This window comes from Orbicella faveolata, unplaced genomic scaffold, assembly GCF_042242905.1.
Source record: "Orbicella faveolata isolate gen_17 unplaced genomic scaffold, um_ofav_v1 contig_35, whole genome shotgun sequence".
NCBI classification, from domain to species: domain Eukaryota; kingdom Metazoa; phylum Cnidaria; class Anthozoa; order Scleractinia; family Merulinidae; genus Orbicella; species Orbicella faveolata.
Window position 1 is genome coordinate 16,314,812 of NW_028301564.1, and position 17,813 is coordinate 16,332,624.

At 39.7% G+C, this 17,813-nt stretch overlaps 2 protein-coding genes across 3 annotated transcripts; one reads left to right on the forward strand and one right to left on the reverse strand.

Moving 5' to 3' along the window:
- Positions 1-1,854: 1,854 nt before the first annotated feature.
- On the reverse strand, positions 1,855-2,955 carry LOC110040201 (adenosine receptor A3-like). Its single transcript, XM_020745394.2, has one exon. It carries the CDS (start codon positions 2,890-2,892, stop codon positions 1,888-1,890), a length of 1,005 nt encoding a protein of 334 aa, XP_020601053.2. The 5' UTR covers positions 2,893-2,955; the 3' UTR covers positions 1,855-1,887.
- Positions 2,956-6,106: 3,151 nt separating this feature from the next.
- Positions 6,107-16,742, forward strand: LOC110040362 (dnaJ homolog subfamily A member 3, mitochondrial-like). 2 transcript variants are annotated; one of them, XM_020745587.2, is made up of 14 exons: positions 6,107-6,315; positions 6,410-6,481; positions 6,799-6,884; positions 8,019-8,099; positions 10,151-10,220; positions 11,204-11,349; positions 11,636-11,788; positions 12,259-12,406; positions 12,673-12,737; positions 13,158-13,229; positions 13,872-13,928; positions 14,575-14,690; positions 14,809-14,906; positions 15,255-16,096. In XM_020745587.2, exons 1-14 carry the CDS (start codon positions 6,156-6,158, stop codon positions 15,590-15,592), a joined length of 1,662 nt encoding a protein of 553 aa, XP_020601246.2. In that variant the 5' UTR covers positions 6,107-6,155; the 3' UTR covers positions 15,593-16,096. The 2 variants fall into 2 exon arrangements, with proteins under 2 accessions (XP_020601246.2, XP_020601247.2); XM_020745588.2 differs by having other exon boundaries at positions 6,112-6,315; positions 16,000-16,742.
- Positions 16,743-17,813: the final 1,071 nt, after the last annotated feature.

A 17,813-nucleotide genomic window follows, 5' to 3' on the forward strand; every position in this document is an offset into this window, starting at 1 on the left:
GCGCAACTGAATTCGAAGTGGCAGTTATATGGTAAATAGCCCAAGGAAAACAAAACAAATCTGCAGAAAAATAATTGCAAGTGTCGTCTACATGTCACTAGTGATGCCTAGAACTAAAATCACTCATTGCAGTAAATGCTAATTTAGACCTGAGTTCCTCTTTCTAGCTCTAGGATTCGATTTACCAAACAGATGATGGTGTTCTTTAAAAAAATAATGCACGCTTCAGGTTCGAGAAAACTGCTAGTGGACACGAGTGCGTTCCGCAGTTATTCTATAGACCTCAAAAGTTTATGATTTTCATAGGAAACCATCTTGTATTTGGTTTAGAAGGTGGCATGAAAAAGTAAAAAAATTCACATCTTAATTAGAAGGGGCGGTGATTCTTCTGGCAACAAAACATCCGGGACATACGTTCTCTATAACTTCCATGCGTGCATTTAACAAATAGGTTCCATGTTGCGGCGCGCCTGTTCAGTTATAGATCACAGATGACGTCAAAATGTGGTAAAAACAACAAAAAAAGTGGCACACGAGCCGTTAGGCGAGTGTGTCTCTGATGCTCTTACCACATTTTGAAGTCTTTATAGCGTGAGGTCTTTCCATGTTATAAGGAAGCGATGTCTCCAAGAGATCCTCCAATAGACCTTTTTCGACTGGGTGGTTTGTTGCCCCATTTCAGACCATGTGATGATACTCTTGAGAATTCTTCCTTTCAAATTTTCAAATAGTTGAGCGTATATGAATAAATAATTTTTAGATGGATAAAAGAACAATTCTCTAGAGAATATCACGTGGTCTGTAATGGGACAACAAACCGCCCAAGCGAAAAAGGTCTATAGGTCCTGTCCTCCAGTAGATCATAAGTAAAAAATCAAAATACGAGAATAATTTGAATTATAGAAAAAATCATGTACACTCAGTGTGTACACAACAGCTGCATTCTAAACATTAATAACTATAATTCAAGTGATATATAACAAAATTTGCAGACATCGATCGATCAAAACCATAAAGATTTATTGAACGAATAAATAGGTTGAATCGCGCTTTTAATTGTTTATCTTCGAGCTTTTTAATATTTAAATGAAAATGAAAAAAGTGTTCTTTTTATGTAATATCGGAAGGGTTGACTGGACTATCTTGAGGGCCTTTATAATACCCCATTATCTTTTTCCTATATACCCCATTATCGTCTCCTCCTATGTTATTCGATTTCCTTCTAAGTATTTTTCGGGAATCTTAAGTCGCAACGTGAACCTGTATTGCATACATGGTCCGTTGCACACTGGAGCTTAATCATTTTTTTTTTAATTTCAACACTCAGAATTTATCATTACCTCGCCAAATAGAAGAAATCCGTTCAAGAATTGTAAAGAGTTTATTGGCTTGTACTGCGAAACAGTTGAGGATGCTGAAAGTAGTCTGACGTAAGAAACAAATGTTTTCTATTGTCATGTATTTAATATTTGACAATTAGATTGTGAGCTCAAGATTTCTTTCGCGCAATAGATGACGAGGGCGCGGCTATCAGGCGGGCATAATTGTTTGAATGAATAAATAAATGAACGAATGAATGCGGATGAATGTTTTAAATGACGTTTCTTCGCTGTTTGGCCAATCAGAAACTGAATCTGAGAGGCAGACTGGAGAGTTGTAAAGCCAATGAATTTCAGTCACGCAAAGTTATCTGCTGTTTAATTGGCTGAGAAGTTTGCGTAACGAACGATGGTACTGGCAGTGGATTTCAAAGACTTGGACGATCCTTGTTTTTTTCCAAGGTAGGTTCTAGTCAAGACCGACCGCTTTGTTTCTTTCATGAGTGGTTTGCGGAACTAGCTTTTTGAGCTGGGCATAAAAAAAAAATATTTTCTCTGTTGTCTTGGATTATGTTCCGTTTGCCTTTTGAGGCTGTGTTCTTCCAACTGGTGGCGCTACCCTGTTTGAATTCCCACCAAATTTACTGACAATCCTTTTGAATTCAGTTTTAAATTCTCGATTAAAGAATGCATACACGATCGGATTGACAGCGCTGTTGACTCCGACCATGTACGAATAAAGCTGGTAAATTTGGCGAGGGAAAACGTATTGCCCTGTAAACATTTCGGTAGTGTCAACAACTAACAAGGGAAGCCAACAAAATACATAAACAACAACGACAGCGAACAGAAGTTTTGTCACGCTCAAATCTGTTGAGGAAAGCTTTGGAGAAGTTGGATCTCTGTTATTTAGATTTGCATTGTGTTTGCGAATCGTCAGAAAAATTCTGAGATAACTGAAGGCGATGACGGTGAAGGTGACGATAGCGAATGTTATGTTCACAGCCAGTCCTTCCGCGAGCGTCACTTGATCGAGGTCGTAAATACAGCAAAATTTGCCAGGATGGTAGCTGAAGATCCCTATCACAAGAAAGTACACTGGCCACGCCAAGGCAATTGGCCAAGCCATCGTCAAAGAGATTAACACTGGCTTCACTTTGAAATAAGCTCTGTATTGGTTAGGGCGCACAACTTTGAAATAACGATTTACTGAAGTTAATGTCAAAATAAGAAGGGAAGCTGATCCTAGCGTTGTCGCAGTATATCCATGATACAAACATGAGCCTTTGTTGAAAGGCCAGTGGCCTGCGATCAAGACGCTGAGAGACAGTGGCATTACAAGAATTGACATGAGCACATCGGTTAATGCTAAAGCCGTGACGTAGTAGTTTGGCGTAGTGCGCAGCCGTGGATTACATTTAACCGCCCATAGAACCAGTGAGTTGCCTAAAAACGCCATCAACATCACTAAAACCAGTGGAAAGCTTTCCAGCGTCGTTTGCAGAGGTCCTCTTTGTGCAAACTCGCGAGCCATTTGTAAGGCTTCGACTGTATTTCCATCACGATTAAGCATTGTACTGTTCGTTCTTTGCTGTTAATTGGAATTCGTTGTTGGAGTAATCTCAACAGTGAAACTAAAGAAGAGGGTCACGTGATTATTATTGCGCTGTTTGATACAGCATTGAGAAATGAAAATGGAATTAAATGGAAAACTCTGTTAGATCGAACTGTCTAATATATGACAGTTATATATACCTATACATGTAATTCAATGCTTTCAACTTAGGACAGGAAGGTGGCGATATTATGGTTCAGACGAAACGATTAATTATAAAACTTCATAATATAGATAGGACCCTGCGCACGCTCTGATTGGTCAAAAACGCATGTTTTATCAGAGTATAAAACATAGAAAAAGCGTGTTTTATTGTTTATCTCCACATTACCTCCGTACATTTGAGAACACTCGCCCATAAGGCTGGTGTTTTCTACATTTCCCTCGTGTTCCCAAATGCCCGTCATGTTTTATCACAGTGTATTACACGGCTTAGGCTTCTTTATTTGTTAAATATTTCCCTGGATCGTGACTAAAGCACCACACGAGTACATACGAGTAACATACGGATAGATACGAGTACATACGAGTACATCGAGTGACATACGAATATATAAGAGGAACATAGGAGGAACATACGGATACATACAGACACATGCGATAACATACAGGTTATATATGGATTTTAAATGTACTTAATTAAGAGAATAACCAAAATTTGCAAATTTGAAAGAATGTTAGACTGTTTTGTACCCCTTGGTTGAGGAAAGGGCGAGGGGTTCAATTCATTGAATGAAAAGATCCCCTCCCGTAACAGCACGCCACACACACACACCCCAGAGCTTTTACTGTGCTTTTACTTCGAGGAAAATAATTCTATGAGACATATGGGCACGCTAAATCTTGTGTGCAATCATAGTAATCTGCGTAAATTGAACTCGCAACGTCGCGTCATACATACATCAGCACTCAGGTTTGTTTGTGTGTTTGTGACGCGCGTATGGCGTACGAATGCATGAGGCACACGCGCATGTGTGTGGTACCCGCACGTGTGTGGCACTTGTACACGCGCTCGCGTGTGCACGTGTGTGCAAAACATGACCCGTGCAGATATGAAAATGTAATGTAACACGAAAAATGGTACTGTTCGTGTTTATTGCCCTCCTGCAATCGTATATTGCTCCTATGTATTCGTATGTAACCTGTATGTTACCGTATGCGTCTCTATGTATATCCTTATGTTACTCGTATGTTCCTCTTGTATATTCGTATTTCACTCGTATGTACTCGTATTTACTCGTATGTATCCGTATTTTACTCGTATGTACTCGTGTGGTGTTTTAGTCACGATTTATTTCCCTGACTGTTAAATAGTTTTCTCGAACAATGGCGCTATTAATATTAAATTATATGTACCGTCAAAAGTCTGTAACTATGGGCTTGTTACAACATAATCACTTTCAATATGGGCTATTTCTCAGAATCTTTTCACTGTCCCAATTGCATGATCATCAGCTGGCAAGTACTTGGAAAAATTCAAAATAATTACCTGATGATTTTTCCCGTGGACTTTCAATCAGCCTTATAAACAGTGAATTGGAAAACTGAACTGAATTCCCTAAATTTATTTGGAGTTTTTGCAAGGTCATGATTTTCGTATAAACCAGGACAAAAACGACGAATCTGTGTTATATGCCATTTATACACCTTTACCTTTTCTCATACTGCAATGTGTTAAAGAACTGGAGATCGCTTAGGGTACTTATAACGACCTGTGATATTTACTGAAGCAGTACTTACCGTAAGAGCGTTGACGGTTGTCGTTGAGTGATCAACCGTATGCCGGGATGTAAAATCTTGACTGTGAACTAGTCTCAGTGCTTTGTCTAAGTCGCCACAGCCGCATATCAGTTGTGTTTTCACATCCGAAGACAATGTTAAAGGGTATTTGGCTTACCCCAGATTGCTTTTTCCCATGTTGCGAACAGTCTTATTGGGAACGATTCTTTCAATCCACCTGTCTTTTGGCTAAATAAATACCATATTTCTATTGGAAGACTGATCTTTGCGAAAGTGAATATTTACCAAAGCCATATTTAAACTGGATAGGTTCTAATTAAAAGCACAGCACGGGTCCTTTCAGATCTTTCTGGCGGTGTCGGGATCTAACAAAATCGTTTGCGTGGAATTGTTGGAAACAAATTTGCTCAAACGCGTACAAAAGTACTTGGCCGATAACCAAGTGCGAAAGACGTACTGAATGACAAAATGAAAGAATATTGTCCATAGGGATCGAGCGCAGGGAGGTCAGTGCGCAGAAAACACCGAGGACCAATACGTCCTGAGCAAGCTGGATTAATAAGAGATTTATTAGACAAGTTTTTAATTGAAAACGAGCTGTAAAAACTCTGCACAGTGCAATACTTCTAAAGGAAATATATATATTACATGGGTAATTCAGTCAGCACTCTGATTGGCTGATATGTTCATTATTGGCCCTCTCAGCTCTCTCATATAATTAAGTCGTGTACTTTAAATACACTTATCTGGACTGCACGCTTCGGGATAACCTATAACTATCAATTATTATGGCTACCGTGCTGACCGAGCAAGATACGATGGGACTATCACATTATCTTGCCCGCTCGGGATTACCCGCTGTTTCCCGCAAGAATATTGTGTTTTTTAAGCCATGTAATAAATCCTTTATTGCCAGGTTGTTCGGTCAGGATGGCTGAATATTGCCCTCGGTCTTCTTTTGCGCGTTTACTGACCGCGACTGCATCTCGGTCTTTTAACCCGCAAAAGCGAGCTTGGCCAATATCCAGCCATCTTGACCACACGCTTGGTCAATAACCCAGATATCTAAAATTAATTTTCGTACTTTCAGTTTTAATTTTTTCGTCAACACCAGAACTAGAAGACCATGAATTGGGAAGATCATCTCAAAAGCTCTTATGACCACCTGATCCGAGATGAATCTTTCCCAATCTACTCGCCAAGCTTTTCGTTGTTTTGGTGCTCCGAGTTGTTTAATAGTTTAGGAATCAAGCTCCTGTACCTATCTATTTATTACTGTTTTTAATTTTGTGGTTGTTGTTGTTGTTGTTGTTGTTTTTTTTTTAAAGAAACCACAACCTTTTTTTGGCCTCACTTTCTCTTTTCCCTTTCCCATTTCTTTTTTATTTTATCGTTTTTCGTCCAAATATGGCATGCGCTATTGCGTCATACTGCTGTGCTATCCCTGTGGTACGCATGTACTTTTCCAGTCAGTTGCCAATATGGCGGCTCGGCGGAGTGGAGGTTTGTTGCTTCAGAGATGTATTTTTTGTTCAAGAGAAACTTTAAAGCGAAGGCTCGACTTCGATATGCGTCATTTCTCAAGAATAGGGAATGCTTTGTTTGTTGCGTCAAGTAGGGGTGGAATATTCGTTGCTTCTGGTAAGAAATAGCTGATTCTTCTAGTGCACAACCGTACAATATTTTTAATGTTAAGCCTAACGAATTTTCGTTCTTGTCTCGTTTGTATTTCCAGCACCAACGCGGAAGATTAACCCTTCATCTGCTGGAGTTATTTCTTGTCACAGACGGGAATTTCACACATCGGGTAAGTGAAATAATTGAAATCTCTGTCCTAAACGATCGATAATTATGTCAAGTCCACGTGTTGTGTGAAATTACGTAAGATAAAATTAATATAGAAATCAGTGTATATCTTTGTTAGTTGATACGATCTTTTTGTTGAGCCCAAGTGCTATATCTAAATTTAAAATCCAGGCATATTCATGGCGACATGACCGACAGACCCCTGAAAACTGGCGACCCATAAGGGCTTCTAAGTACCGACATTTTAATGTGAACTAAGCTTACAATGTATGTGTAGAAATCATAAAATTTTCATGTTGTTCAATTTCTGATCCACAGATCCTACTCACAGAAAAGATTACTACAAAATTCTCGGAGTATCACCCAATGCTGACCAAAAACAAATTAAAAAAGCTTATTTCGAAGTGAGTATTACTTTTCATTTCTGGTGGCTCCATCATTAGGACTTCCACCATTTTATCTGCTCCCCCTCCCATAGATCAGGGGTACTTACCATTTACATGGGAAAACCGGAAATTCCAGGTAGAAAATCAAATGGTTCGCACCATTCCGTTTGGGAAGCTTCAGAAAATATGGGCTGTGATTTGAGGTGATGCTATTTTTCTGCTGTTTTAAGTCTCTATAGCTGATGTGGATATACTTAATAGCGATTCCCTCTCCCACAACGTGGCATTCAACTGTTTAATGTTTATGCCTGAAATTTCCAACCGGATGGTTTTTGTAAATGGTAAGCACCCCAGTTTTAAAGCAGACAAAGTAGGGAAACTGAAAGTAGGGAAAAATCTAGGGCTAGAGAAAATTCAATACTTTTATATTGATAAACTATTAAATCTCTTGATGAATTGTAGTGAAATAATATTGGAAGTTTAATTTAAAGGTTACTATAACTTTCACAATGACAGTTGTTTATAATGAAAATTTTATTGCGATCAGCGTAAACTGTTTTCTGGCCAGGAAGATTTGGAAAATTCTGGATGGGTGGCATTGCTTGTTGCAAATTAAAACAGTCTTATTTTGTAGGCTGTCAGATCATATATGTACATGGAGAATCTGATCTGTTTTATTTATTTAACAAATAAAGAAGCCCAAGCCATGTATTACACTATGATGAAACACAATGGGCATTTGAGAACACGAGGGAAATGTGGAAAACACGAGATGCAGGTCAGTGTTTTGTACATTTCTTGAGTGTTCTCAAATGTCTGGAGTGGTTTATCACAGTGTAATACATGGCTTAGGCTTCTTTATTTGTTAAATATATAAAGCAGATCAGATTTTCCATGTACATACATGCTCTGACAGCCTACAAAATAAGACTGTTTTAATTTGCTTTGTGATATAGATTTTACAGGTGCAAAAATTACAATAAAACATGCTTTTTCTATGTTTATACTCTGATAAAACATGGGTTTTTGACCAATCAGAGCGTGCACAGGGTCCTATCTATATTATAATACAAAGTAATTCTCTTTGTCCTGCTCCCCTGCTTCTGCAAATTAAACCACTTTGTTAATAAAGGTTTCTGCATCTTATTTCAGCTGGCCAAAAAATACCACCCTGACACAAACAAGAGTGCTGGTGCTGCAGAAAAATTTCAAGAAATTAGTGAGGCTTATGAGGTATATTGACACTTCAAGTGGCTAAATTACTTACTTCTTACTTAATCCTGTTCATGCCCTGTTGGACAATGCAACAGACTAAAATAGCTAATAGCTAAATAGTCGACTGCATCATGACAGTATCTGCTATATTTACTAATTCACACTATCGGTCAGTTTGATGATGTTCTGATTATGGCAAAATTGGGCAATTCCAGAAAATATCCATACCCAGCCATGGACGGCTTCCATGTTTTAACCTCCCCCCCCCCCCCCCTTGCCTTCAGAAATTCCAGAATGCATTCCCCCTCATGCCTCAGAATTCCGTAATCGTGAACCCCCCTCCCCTTTGGGATTTCCACTTTTTTTTGGAAGTACATTTTTGACTTGGCAACGCCTATATGAGCTAAAAAATATGAATTTATGCCTCCTCAAGGCTGTGATCTAGCGGCGCCAGGCGACAAGCTTAACTCTTCAGCAACAAGAAAAACCTAGCGCAAGTGGCCAGGCTGTGCAAACTTTTTAAGTCTGAATTTGGTTATAAAAATAAACGCTACTAACCATTATTTTCCTCCTCTTTGTTTTCTTGTGTTGTTTTGATGTTTACAAAGCAAAATAGCTCAAATTCAGAGTGTAAAAATCTTTCGGCAGTAAAAAATACCATCAAGCCTTGAATCTTTCCTTGTTGCGTCCCTTTTATACGTCATGTAGTGTGCACGAAAAGTGTTTTCCAGTCCGAATGCTTAAGCATCTGGCAGGCATTCATCGGAAGCGAGGGACTGGTGCGAGTTTTTTTCGCCATTCATCGGACGGGAGACGGGAGTAACAAGAAATTTGCAAGCAGTAAATAAGATACATTTTGAGGTTTTATTCATTTGACAAGAAATTCATCAAGGGAAATGTGAAACCCACCTTTTACTGTTCACTCCTATAAGTTATGAGCATAAACATGTGTCTGATCAATCGATGCTTGTCTTCTGCTTCCATGGTCATATGTTCGTGGTTTATTTATTTACGAACCACAAAAGTCCACAACAATGGTGTTTTCAAGGAACTCACTCTACTCTTTCCACTCCAGAAATCCCAGCTGTGAAATCCCCCCATGTCCTCAGATTTTCCATCGTAGATACCCCCCCCCCCCCCCCAATGCCCTCAGAATTCCATAATCGTGAACCCCCCTCCCCTTCGGAAATCCTAAAAGCCGTCCATGGTATATAGGTATGGATATTTTCAGGAATCGCCCATTACGTGAACATCTTATTAATGAGGTTTTAAGACTACATGTACCAGTAGTAAACTAATACATAGATTTAGGCCAGCCTGAAAGCGTAGCTCCGGGGTCGGGTTGTTCAGAGCCCAATTAAGCTAACCCAGGAAGATGTATAATTTTGATTTGAGTTTTGTTACTTTGCGGTGAGGTTTTCTGTATATTGTTTGGCCTTCTGTTTTGAGTTTTAATAATCACCATATACTCAAAACAAAGCAGCAAAAAACATTTGTATATAGAAGAAAAAGTTATAATTCGATTAACTTTTAATCCTGGGTTAGCGTTAACTGGCTTCCGAACAATCCAGCCCTGTTTTCAACAAGTTAACCTGACATGATCCTGTGATCCAATCAAAAACCTACACTTGGTCAGCGGTCAACTTCAAAAAAACACGTGACCATGATAACCTGTAAACTTGAGCCCACGATATGGTTATGTGATACTGGTCACCAGATACCTTGTATTGACAGCTGTCAATTGATCATAACATGGATGTCCAATATCAAAGAAGTACACAGTAAACAAAGGCTGCATGTCTCTGTCAATATATTATGGCCGCCATGTTGCACGACTCTGTTGTTGCCGTCGTCGCCGTCGCCGTGCGTACGCACTCACGAGCAATACCGCCAGCCATGATAACCATGGGAAAATCAACTCGTGGGTTTCCTTTTCTTTCCTATATGAGTATGGGGCTCTGCTTGGCGGCCCTTTGGGACGACGGAGCTCCGCTATTATTTGGCAGTAGCAAACTGAAATATTCAGTTTTGGCCCCTGAGTTTTGTGCATGATATTCCATTCATTTAAGGTTCTTGGTGATGATGACAAAAGAAGATCACATGATAATTTTGGAACAGCAGATTTTGGAGGAGCAGCAGGTAACTGGTCTCTTGCTGAGTTAAGTTTGTTCACTGTGATACAGGGGTTTCATTGACATTGCCAGCAGGAGGGCAACTGGTTTTTACAGGGGGCAAAACTATTTGAACTGATCTTCTTGATAAGAAAGACTTTCCACTGGATGGCCAAACCAGCTGGCAAAATCGTTATCACAGCCGGTCAATTTGCCCATTGCCGGCCATTAACTAATGAAACCCCTGACTGTGATATGACTTAGTTAACAAAAAAATAATTACACAATGATCATATAACATTTTTCACACATGTACATGTACATGTATGAACTTCTGTTGGTTGTTCATTGTACATTGTATTGTTCTTGAAAGTTGAGATGGAATCGGAGTCAAGTGGTAGGAGTGTTTTGACCTAATAAAAATCAAAAGTTGGAAGAACCAGAACGTTTCTACTTTATTTTGATTCCGCTTATGACCCTGTCACTAACTTTGTTTGACTGTTTTAATGAATATCTCTAGTGGAAACTAGATTGTCAGAGTCAGGAGCAGATGCAGAAGAACAAACCAATAAAAAGGCCCAGAATCGAACGTTGTGATTGATTCCTCTTCCCTACTTGATAATCCATTTACAGTAGTTGACAGAATCTTAAGCTGAATCGGTATTCTGTTTTGGACCCCCCTAACTAGATTTTATTGCTCTGTGCTTCTGGTTCCGTCTCCGACTCTAATTCAGTCATTAGTGAAACCAGCGTTCAATCTGTATCATACTGTATTTGTATAGCTAAATTCCACCACCCAGTAAGAAGCAATTGAAATAAGACATCTGACTTTTATTCAGAGCTGCATACTGTTTCTTCATTATACCAGTAGTTGCATGAATTCTTTGTGAAACTTTAAGCTCTTTAGAGGTTTATGTAAAATGCAAACAGAGAATAAGGCTCCAGTTGACGTTCGTTTTATACCTAAATTAAAATCACAGAAGACTAAAAGATGTGCATTTCTTGCAATAGGTGGCAACCCATTTGGTGGTGGAAGTCCATTTGGACAAAGCGTTGATGCAGAGGACATCTTTAGAAGTTTCTTTGAAGGACGAGGTGGCTCTTTTGGTGGCTTTCAGACTAGTACTGGGGGTTTTTCAGATTATGAGCAAGTTCAGGTGTGAACCCTTTTCAGTCCTCTTTGCATCAAGTAGTTGAGCCTCCCTGTAGCATTAAACAAAGGCTTTTCTGTAGTGTGTCCTTGAAAGTATTGGATTGAGGTCAACACTTTTTTCCTTCAAAAACCAGAGTGAGCATGATCTTCACAACTTGAAAAAGAGATTAATTTTGTTCTGGGAGGTGAATGAGCTCGCAGAGTCTATTCTAGATTACGTGCAATCATAAAATTCAACATAACCAGGAAATTCTTTATGCTAAGGCTGAAATTTTAATTTTTTTTTCCAGCATGTTATCAACCTATCCTTCATGGATGCAGCAAAGGGTTGTGACAAAGACATAACAACAAGAATGCGAGTAACTTGTAATCGATGTGATGGTAAACGAGCAGAACCTGGAACAACATATTCTCAATGTTCTACTTGTAAAGGAACTGGCGAGGTAGGGTACATGTATGATTTGATGATTTTTCTCTTTCATGGCCTTGCAAGACTACCTACTGGTTGGATATCTATTAATAGCTATTTGTCTAGGGGTGGTGAATAGTACAACTTACATGTGATACTTTGCGAGAAGGTGAGACTAATGTTTTTCTTTGTGAGGCCAAGACATTTAGTGTTTTAAGTGTTTTAAATGCAAGCTGGAGACGATCATGTTCGAAAACGTAAAGATGTCATTTAGGCTTATAAAAAAAGCAAACAAATTGGTACTTTGGGACTTTCTTCATCTTGAAAAAAATCTAGACTGGGAGAAAGCTTTGTGAAAGAATCGAGACTGCAAGACACACATGACAGCAAGACCCTGAAATTTGACTACCACTTTGCAAGACCCATGGTTTTTAAAGACCATTTGCCACCCCTAGCTATGCAGCTACGAGAATAATTTTACAATGTAAGAACAAATTCTTGCAGGAAACAGTCAACACTGGATTCTTCCACATGCGATCAACATGTCGTCGTTGTGGTGGACAGGGTCACATCATAACTACACCATGTAAGAAATGTCGTGGAAAAGGGAGTGTGCACGAAACCAAAACAATTTCCATTCCAATTCCAGCAGGTATCTCCACAGTACATGTCTAATAATATAGCTACTCTTTAATCATTATGTACAGATGGTCATATGAATTAAGAAAACCATCATTGTATGCTGATATTTTGACAGATTGTCATAACTAGGTCTATAATTAATCTGTGGGGACCAATAAAGAGAATTTAAATGTTGATAGTATTGCTCAAGGTTATACATGTGCAAGTCACTTAGCAGCCGAGGTCATTTCTGAGTTTCCTTCTTTATAATTTTGTAAATTTTCTTCGAACTTTTAGGAGTTGAAGATGGGCAGACTGTTCGTGTACCAGTTGGAACCGGAGAAATATTTGTAACATTTAAGGTTCGTTCAATTCTGTCTTATTAAGACTTTTCCTATAGTTTCCATTAACAAGGCCATAGTACAGTATAGTATGGTACATGTATGTAGTATTTTAGTATGTTCAAGTTAGTTTTACAATCCAAACAAGATTGAACAAGTCTGGAGCAAGTGGATGTTAAACTGCATACGAGATTGATTCTCAAAATTTATTGTTATTTTATGTTCTGTCCTTATACATTCTAATTTGGTAACACAGTGGTTCTGTGCACTGTTTTTTATTCTTACATTCCTGTTGTTCCCCTTTTATTTCCCTTTTATTTCCTTTAAAATAGCACAGTGTTACAGAATGTATGAATTCATAATTTCTATATCACCCAGTGGTGTCATCATGGTAGAAATGTTGCTTGTTGTTGGTAAAAATTTCCCTTTTGTTGGTTTTAGGTCAGTGAGAGTAAAATATTTGAACGAGATGGTGCGAATGTGAGCTCTACAGTCACCATAAGCTTCACCCAGGTAAGATTTCTTTGGTAATGATCCCCAGTGAGGGCTGTCAATAAGGGCTGTAAACTGTAAGAGCTGCTATGGCTGAGTTTTGATGACATCTTGTACATGTTGTTACAGGTGAACTTACCTGTAGTTAATACAATTCACCCAAAAAGTAACAAGTTTGTTACTGGTGTGAAGATCAAGGCTAGAGGTGAATCAAAACTTAGTGACAGCCCTGACAGGGGCCACCTATAGAGGAAAAACTTCCAGACATTTCAACGGCAAATTTCTGTTCAGTGAGAATGTGCTGAATTTCCTTGAAGAATCTACTGTTTTTCCATTCAGTAAGAATGTGCTGAATTTCCTTGAAGAATCCACCAGTTTTGGGCTACTTACTATCTTTTCAGAAGTTTCTATTTTGTCCAGGATGGACTGAAAAATGAGTAAACAATTTACCTCCAACCGAAATTTCTAAAATTTTTGACTAAAATGCCACTGGAATAAAGTACACCGTAAGTCTGCTCAGATCTGATTGGATGTGTCAGATGACGAACAGCCCGTTGGTCCTGGTGATAAACTCCAGTTTATGTACATGCACCTAGAAATAGTTGAACGGCATTTGTGTTTGTTTACCATCAATGGTTGATTGACAATATGACTGATTCACAGGCCATTCTTGGTGGGACACTTCGTGCACCTGGCATCCATGGAGAAATTGAAATTAAGGTGAGTGAACCATTTTTAAACCAGAAAGTCAATTCCGCCAACATACTGTAGCAGTTCTGTTGTCCTCAAGGCTTACTCACAGTGGTACTCAAAAGATGGTGTTGTTATTACACTGAGTTGAAGGAAGGGGTTAATCGTGATTTTTGGACACTGTAGAAATGGTGCGCCTCTGAAGGAATGCCCACGGGTTGGTTTTGTCTTGTTTTGGTACACTTTTCATTGCAATTTTCATGCAATTTATCAAACACAAAATCCACGTTTCCAAACACTGAGAGGAGAGTTGAAAATACGTCACGTAGCGGAGTATTTTTGACGAACTTTGAGGTGTTTGGAATTGTGATCAAACACTTTCTCGTGTGTTTGATATATCTTCTCAATCGAAACTAAAACTAACGAGAAAACAGAGAAATAAAATCGTAAAAATCTATGCTAATGTAAGATCAGATATCCAAACACTCACATGCTTATGTTTTTGCTTTGTTTAAACTTGATGACTAATTAATGAGTTTGAGGATAACAGAAGCAGCGATCCTCTCGAGGTTTTAACATGCAGTTGTGGCACTGCAGCCACAAGCCCAGGCAATGTGTTATACCCAGTTGCCCTCTTTGCACTTGACCTTTGATCTTATGATATATTTCGTCTCAGATTCCTCCTGGAACCCAGTCTCATCAAAAGATCCGCCTCTCAGGGCGTGGCATCCCGAGATTAAATGGAATGGGCAAAGGAGATCACTTTGTCAACTTTAAAATACACATACCCAAGTAAGTTGTACTACAATGCAGTATGACAAACCGGCGAGAAGAGCCCCCACTCAGCCCAACCTATCACCAACCCAATATTCGGCAACGTGTAAATTAATATTCTCGTTTACTTTCCCAGATACCTTAATGACAAGCAGAAGGCGTTAATATTGGCATATGCTGAGTTAGAAGATGACGTTAATGGAACAGTCAATGGAGTAGATAAATCCACGAAAGGTAATCGTGTCCTTTGTCGATTGAGGCACAATGTAATTTTTATTAAAGCACCAATGTAAGGGATGGACCATTATTTTTTTGGACGGGGTAGAAGGGTGGTGGCGTGGGGGGTTGGCCATTTTGGCAAAAAATATATATCTATCTGCACAAGCTGTTGCCCACGAAAAATAATCATGCACAACCTAAAGGTGAGAAAAAAAATTTATGCCCCAGAGAATTACCCAACACCCCCACCTCCCCCCCCCTCTCCTCCCACCCTAAAAAAATGTAATAATAATGGTCCATCCTTAAGCTGAATTCATTGCAATTTGGGTTTGCATGACATCAGTATGTCTCTGCATCTCATAGACGACACAACTAGCCAATCCTGGAAAGCGTACGAAACACCAGCTGGTGCAAATGTCCCGAAAGAGATCGAGCTTGAAGAGATTGTCAAAAAGAAGCGTCCCCTGGGAAGGTTTATGCCGGATGGGACCTGGGACGATGAAGACCCGGAGGCCAGATTTCGGCGCTCTAAACAACACATGTTGAAATTAACGGCGATCACGTGCTTCACTGTCGCAGCGTACATGCTTATGCATTTTCTCTTTTTGGGCGTTGAAGCACGCGAGGATGTGACGGAGAACGTGCAGTTAGGGCATTTAGGAAGTGGAAATGACAGTCACAGCTTGGAGAAAGATAGATAACCCTGTAGTCAATTTAGGTATACTTGAAGTTAGTCTGCTGAGGAGGAAATGAGGAGTCAGAAGTGAGAGCGTGACAAAGTGTACAAATTTCGCGCTTAGGTTCATTTATTTCCTCCGTAAATTTTTTCCCTCCTTCACGCAATACCTTTCCCTGGTGGAAAGTAGCATTGCGTGACAATAACCCGTGGTTTGCATCGTCACGCATTGCTACTTTCCATTAACGTAGAATATTGCGTGACGAAGCAAAAACAATAAGTCGCTGTTTGCAGAGTCACACAATGCTACAGCCCATTTGGAAGTATTGCGTTACGACCAAAATGGCGGCTGCAAGCGAAATAGAATACCCAAGAATAATTGCTCTGCACCAAGTCACTAACTCTGCTTTTTGACTTCTCAATTTTTCCAAGGTGCAAAGACTGTTGCCGAAGATGAGAGCGGATTGCTTGGACGCCTGAAAAAAGTATTCTGCAGCGAAGAGGATGACAGTGATGACGATAAAGATAACAGGCGACAGGGGAAGGCGTGACAGCATTCTGGTCCTTTAGGGGAAGGCGTGACAACAAGCTGGTGCTTTAGAATTGTCGTATAATTTGCCCAAACTGTGCGCCGTTGTAGCGAATCCTCTTTGGTCCTGCTCACAAAAAAACGTTTTTCATTTGAAAAGGATATTATTTGAACACGTATTTTAACGTTATCCATCCACGCGCACTCATCGTGATCGTTATAGCCCTGCACGCATGAACGTGATGAGTGACGTGTGCTCTTTGAAAGTATGCGGTGGACTGAATCTATGTTGTTACGTCGTCCCTTGTCGAGAACTGCCATCTTCAAAGCAATTCTCGGTGAAAACCATCATCGTGTTTCATCGTTGTGTATGTGAACAGAAAGTCAAACTCAAAAACGAAACAGTTTGAATGAAAACCTAGGCCAGTGAATAGGTTTGATTCTATTTAAAAATCACGGCTGCTTTCTTCCAGACTACCTAACGTTTTAAAAAAAACTATTGTCTTAATAAAATGATTTGTGGTGTAGGGTACTTGCAGTCTCGGTGCGTATCATATGCAGCTGATCCTAATAATTGCCCTAATTGCCCTCATCTTTTGCGGATCTCTATTACTGAGAAAATATTAAAGGTGGTCTGATTTAGTTATGCATTGTTGTGTTTCATTGCTTGATTTTGTGCTTTGTCGTTTTGCCTTGTCGGAAGTAGACTACGAATACTCACTTGTATCCGATCAAAAAACAGACATGTAAACAAGAGGCCTTCTAGGTTCGCGTTGACTTGACTAATTGCAACTGATACGGTAGTGCTTCTTGTTCGCACCCAGTGCCACTCATTGACTTGGATGTGATTTTGGCGAGAGCGTCTGGAGAGAAAAGATATGCGGTTTGAGGTCACGCGGGAGGCGCGTTTTGAAAAGAGGCTGAGGAGAGGAGAAAAGGCGTCACTTTTTTCTTTTTAAAACACCCCTCACGCCGGGGTATAGATCGTGTACTGCCGTCTCACTGTGGATGACCTTTTACAGTTCACATCATGAACATGGCTTCAGATCAATCTGGAATGCTTCATGACAATCTGAAATAAATGATGACAATTTCTAGGACTGTCAATTAGATCGCTGGCCGCTTCTACTTACAATTATAAGTAGCAACATTCGGTTCGTCACGCAAGTGAAGCCGGGGAAGCGTCGTTTAACGATAAGTAAGTAAACCCAAATTGAACAAAACGCATGTGCCGATGGGTTACTGTAAATAAAATGGCTGAAGTGAACTTCTTAAAATAACATACAGTAGCGATACAATTACCCTTATTCAGTCAATTTACTTCGGTATGCAACTCTATAAACGTCTACAGATTTAAAATATTGAACCAAAGTTTAGGCTAAACCAGCGCGAAACAGGGCTTCCTCGTTATCCATGGTTCTTTGCCAGAAATCATATCCTTTGGGGAGAGTGCCCAGTACATTGGAGTATCAATCCGCTCCTGTCCCACCATCAGATGGGAAAGAAAAAAGTAAACACCTGACTTGAGGAAAACGGGATCCCACGTAAGTTCCCGCGAAGACCAAACCGGAGAGACACTGGGAACAATAGAGAATCCAACATGGTAGCCAGTTTAAAACGCAACCACAACCTGTGACGGTATAATCAGGGTAACCTGGGCGTCATACAGCCTAATCATCGATAGTCAGAATGATAATATGCACTTTGGGTAGCCTGC

Excerpts from the sequence above, each read along its gene's own strand:
- LOC110040201 (XM_020745394.2), bottom strand. The coding sequence starts at position 2,892 with ATGCTTAATCGTGATGGAAATACAGTCGAAGCCTTACAAATGGCTCGC.
- LOC110040362 (XM_020745587.2), top strand. The coding sequence starts at position 6,156 with ATGGCGGCTCGGCGGAGTGGAGGTTTGTTGCTTCAGAGATGTATTTTT. Across the intron at positions 11,350-11,635 it reads CAGATTATGAGCAAGTTCAG|CATGTTATCAACCTATCCTT; the intron begins GTGTGAACCCTT and ends TTTTTTTTCCAG. Across the intron at positions 14,907-15,254 it reads AGTAGATAAATCCACGAAAG|ACGACACAACTAGCCAATCC; the intron begins GTAATCGTGTCC and ends TGCATCTCATAG.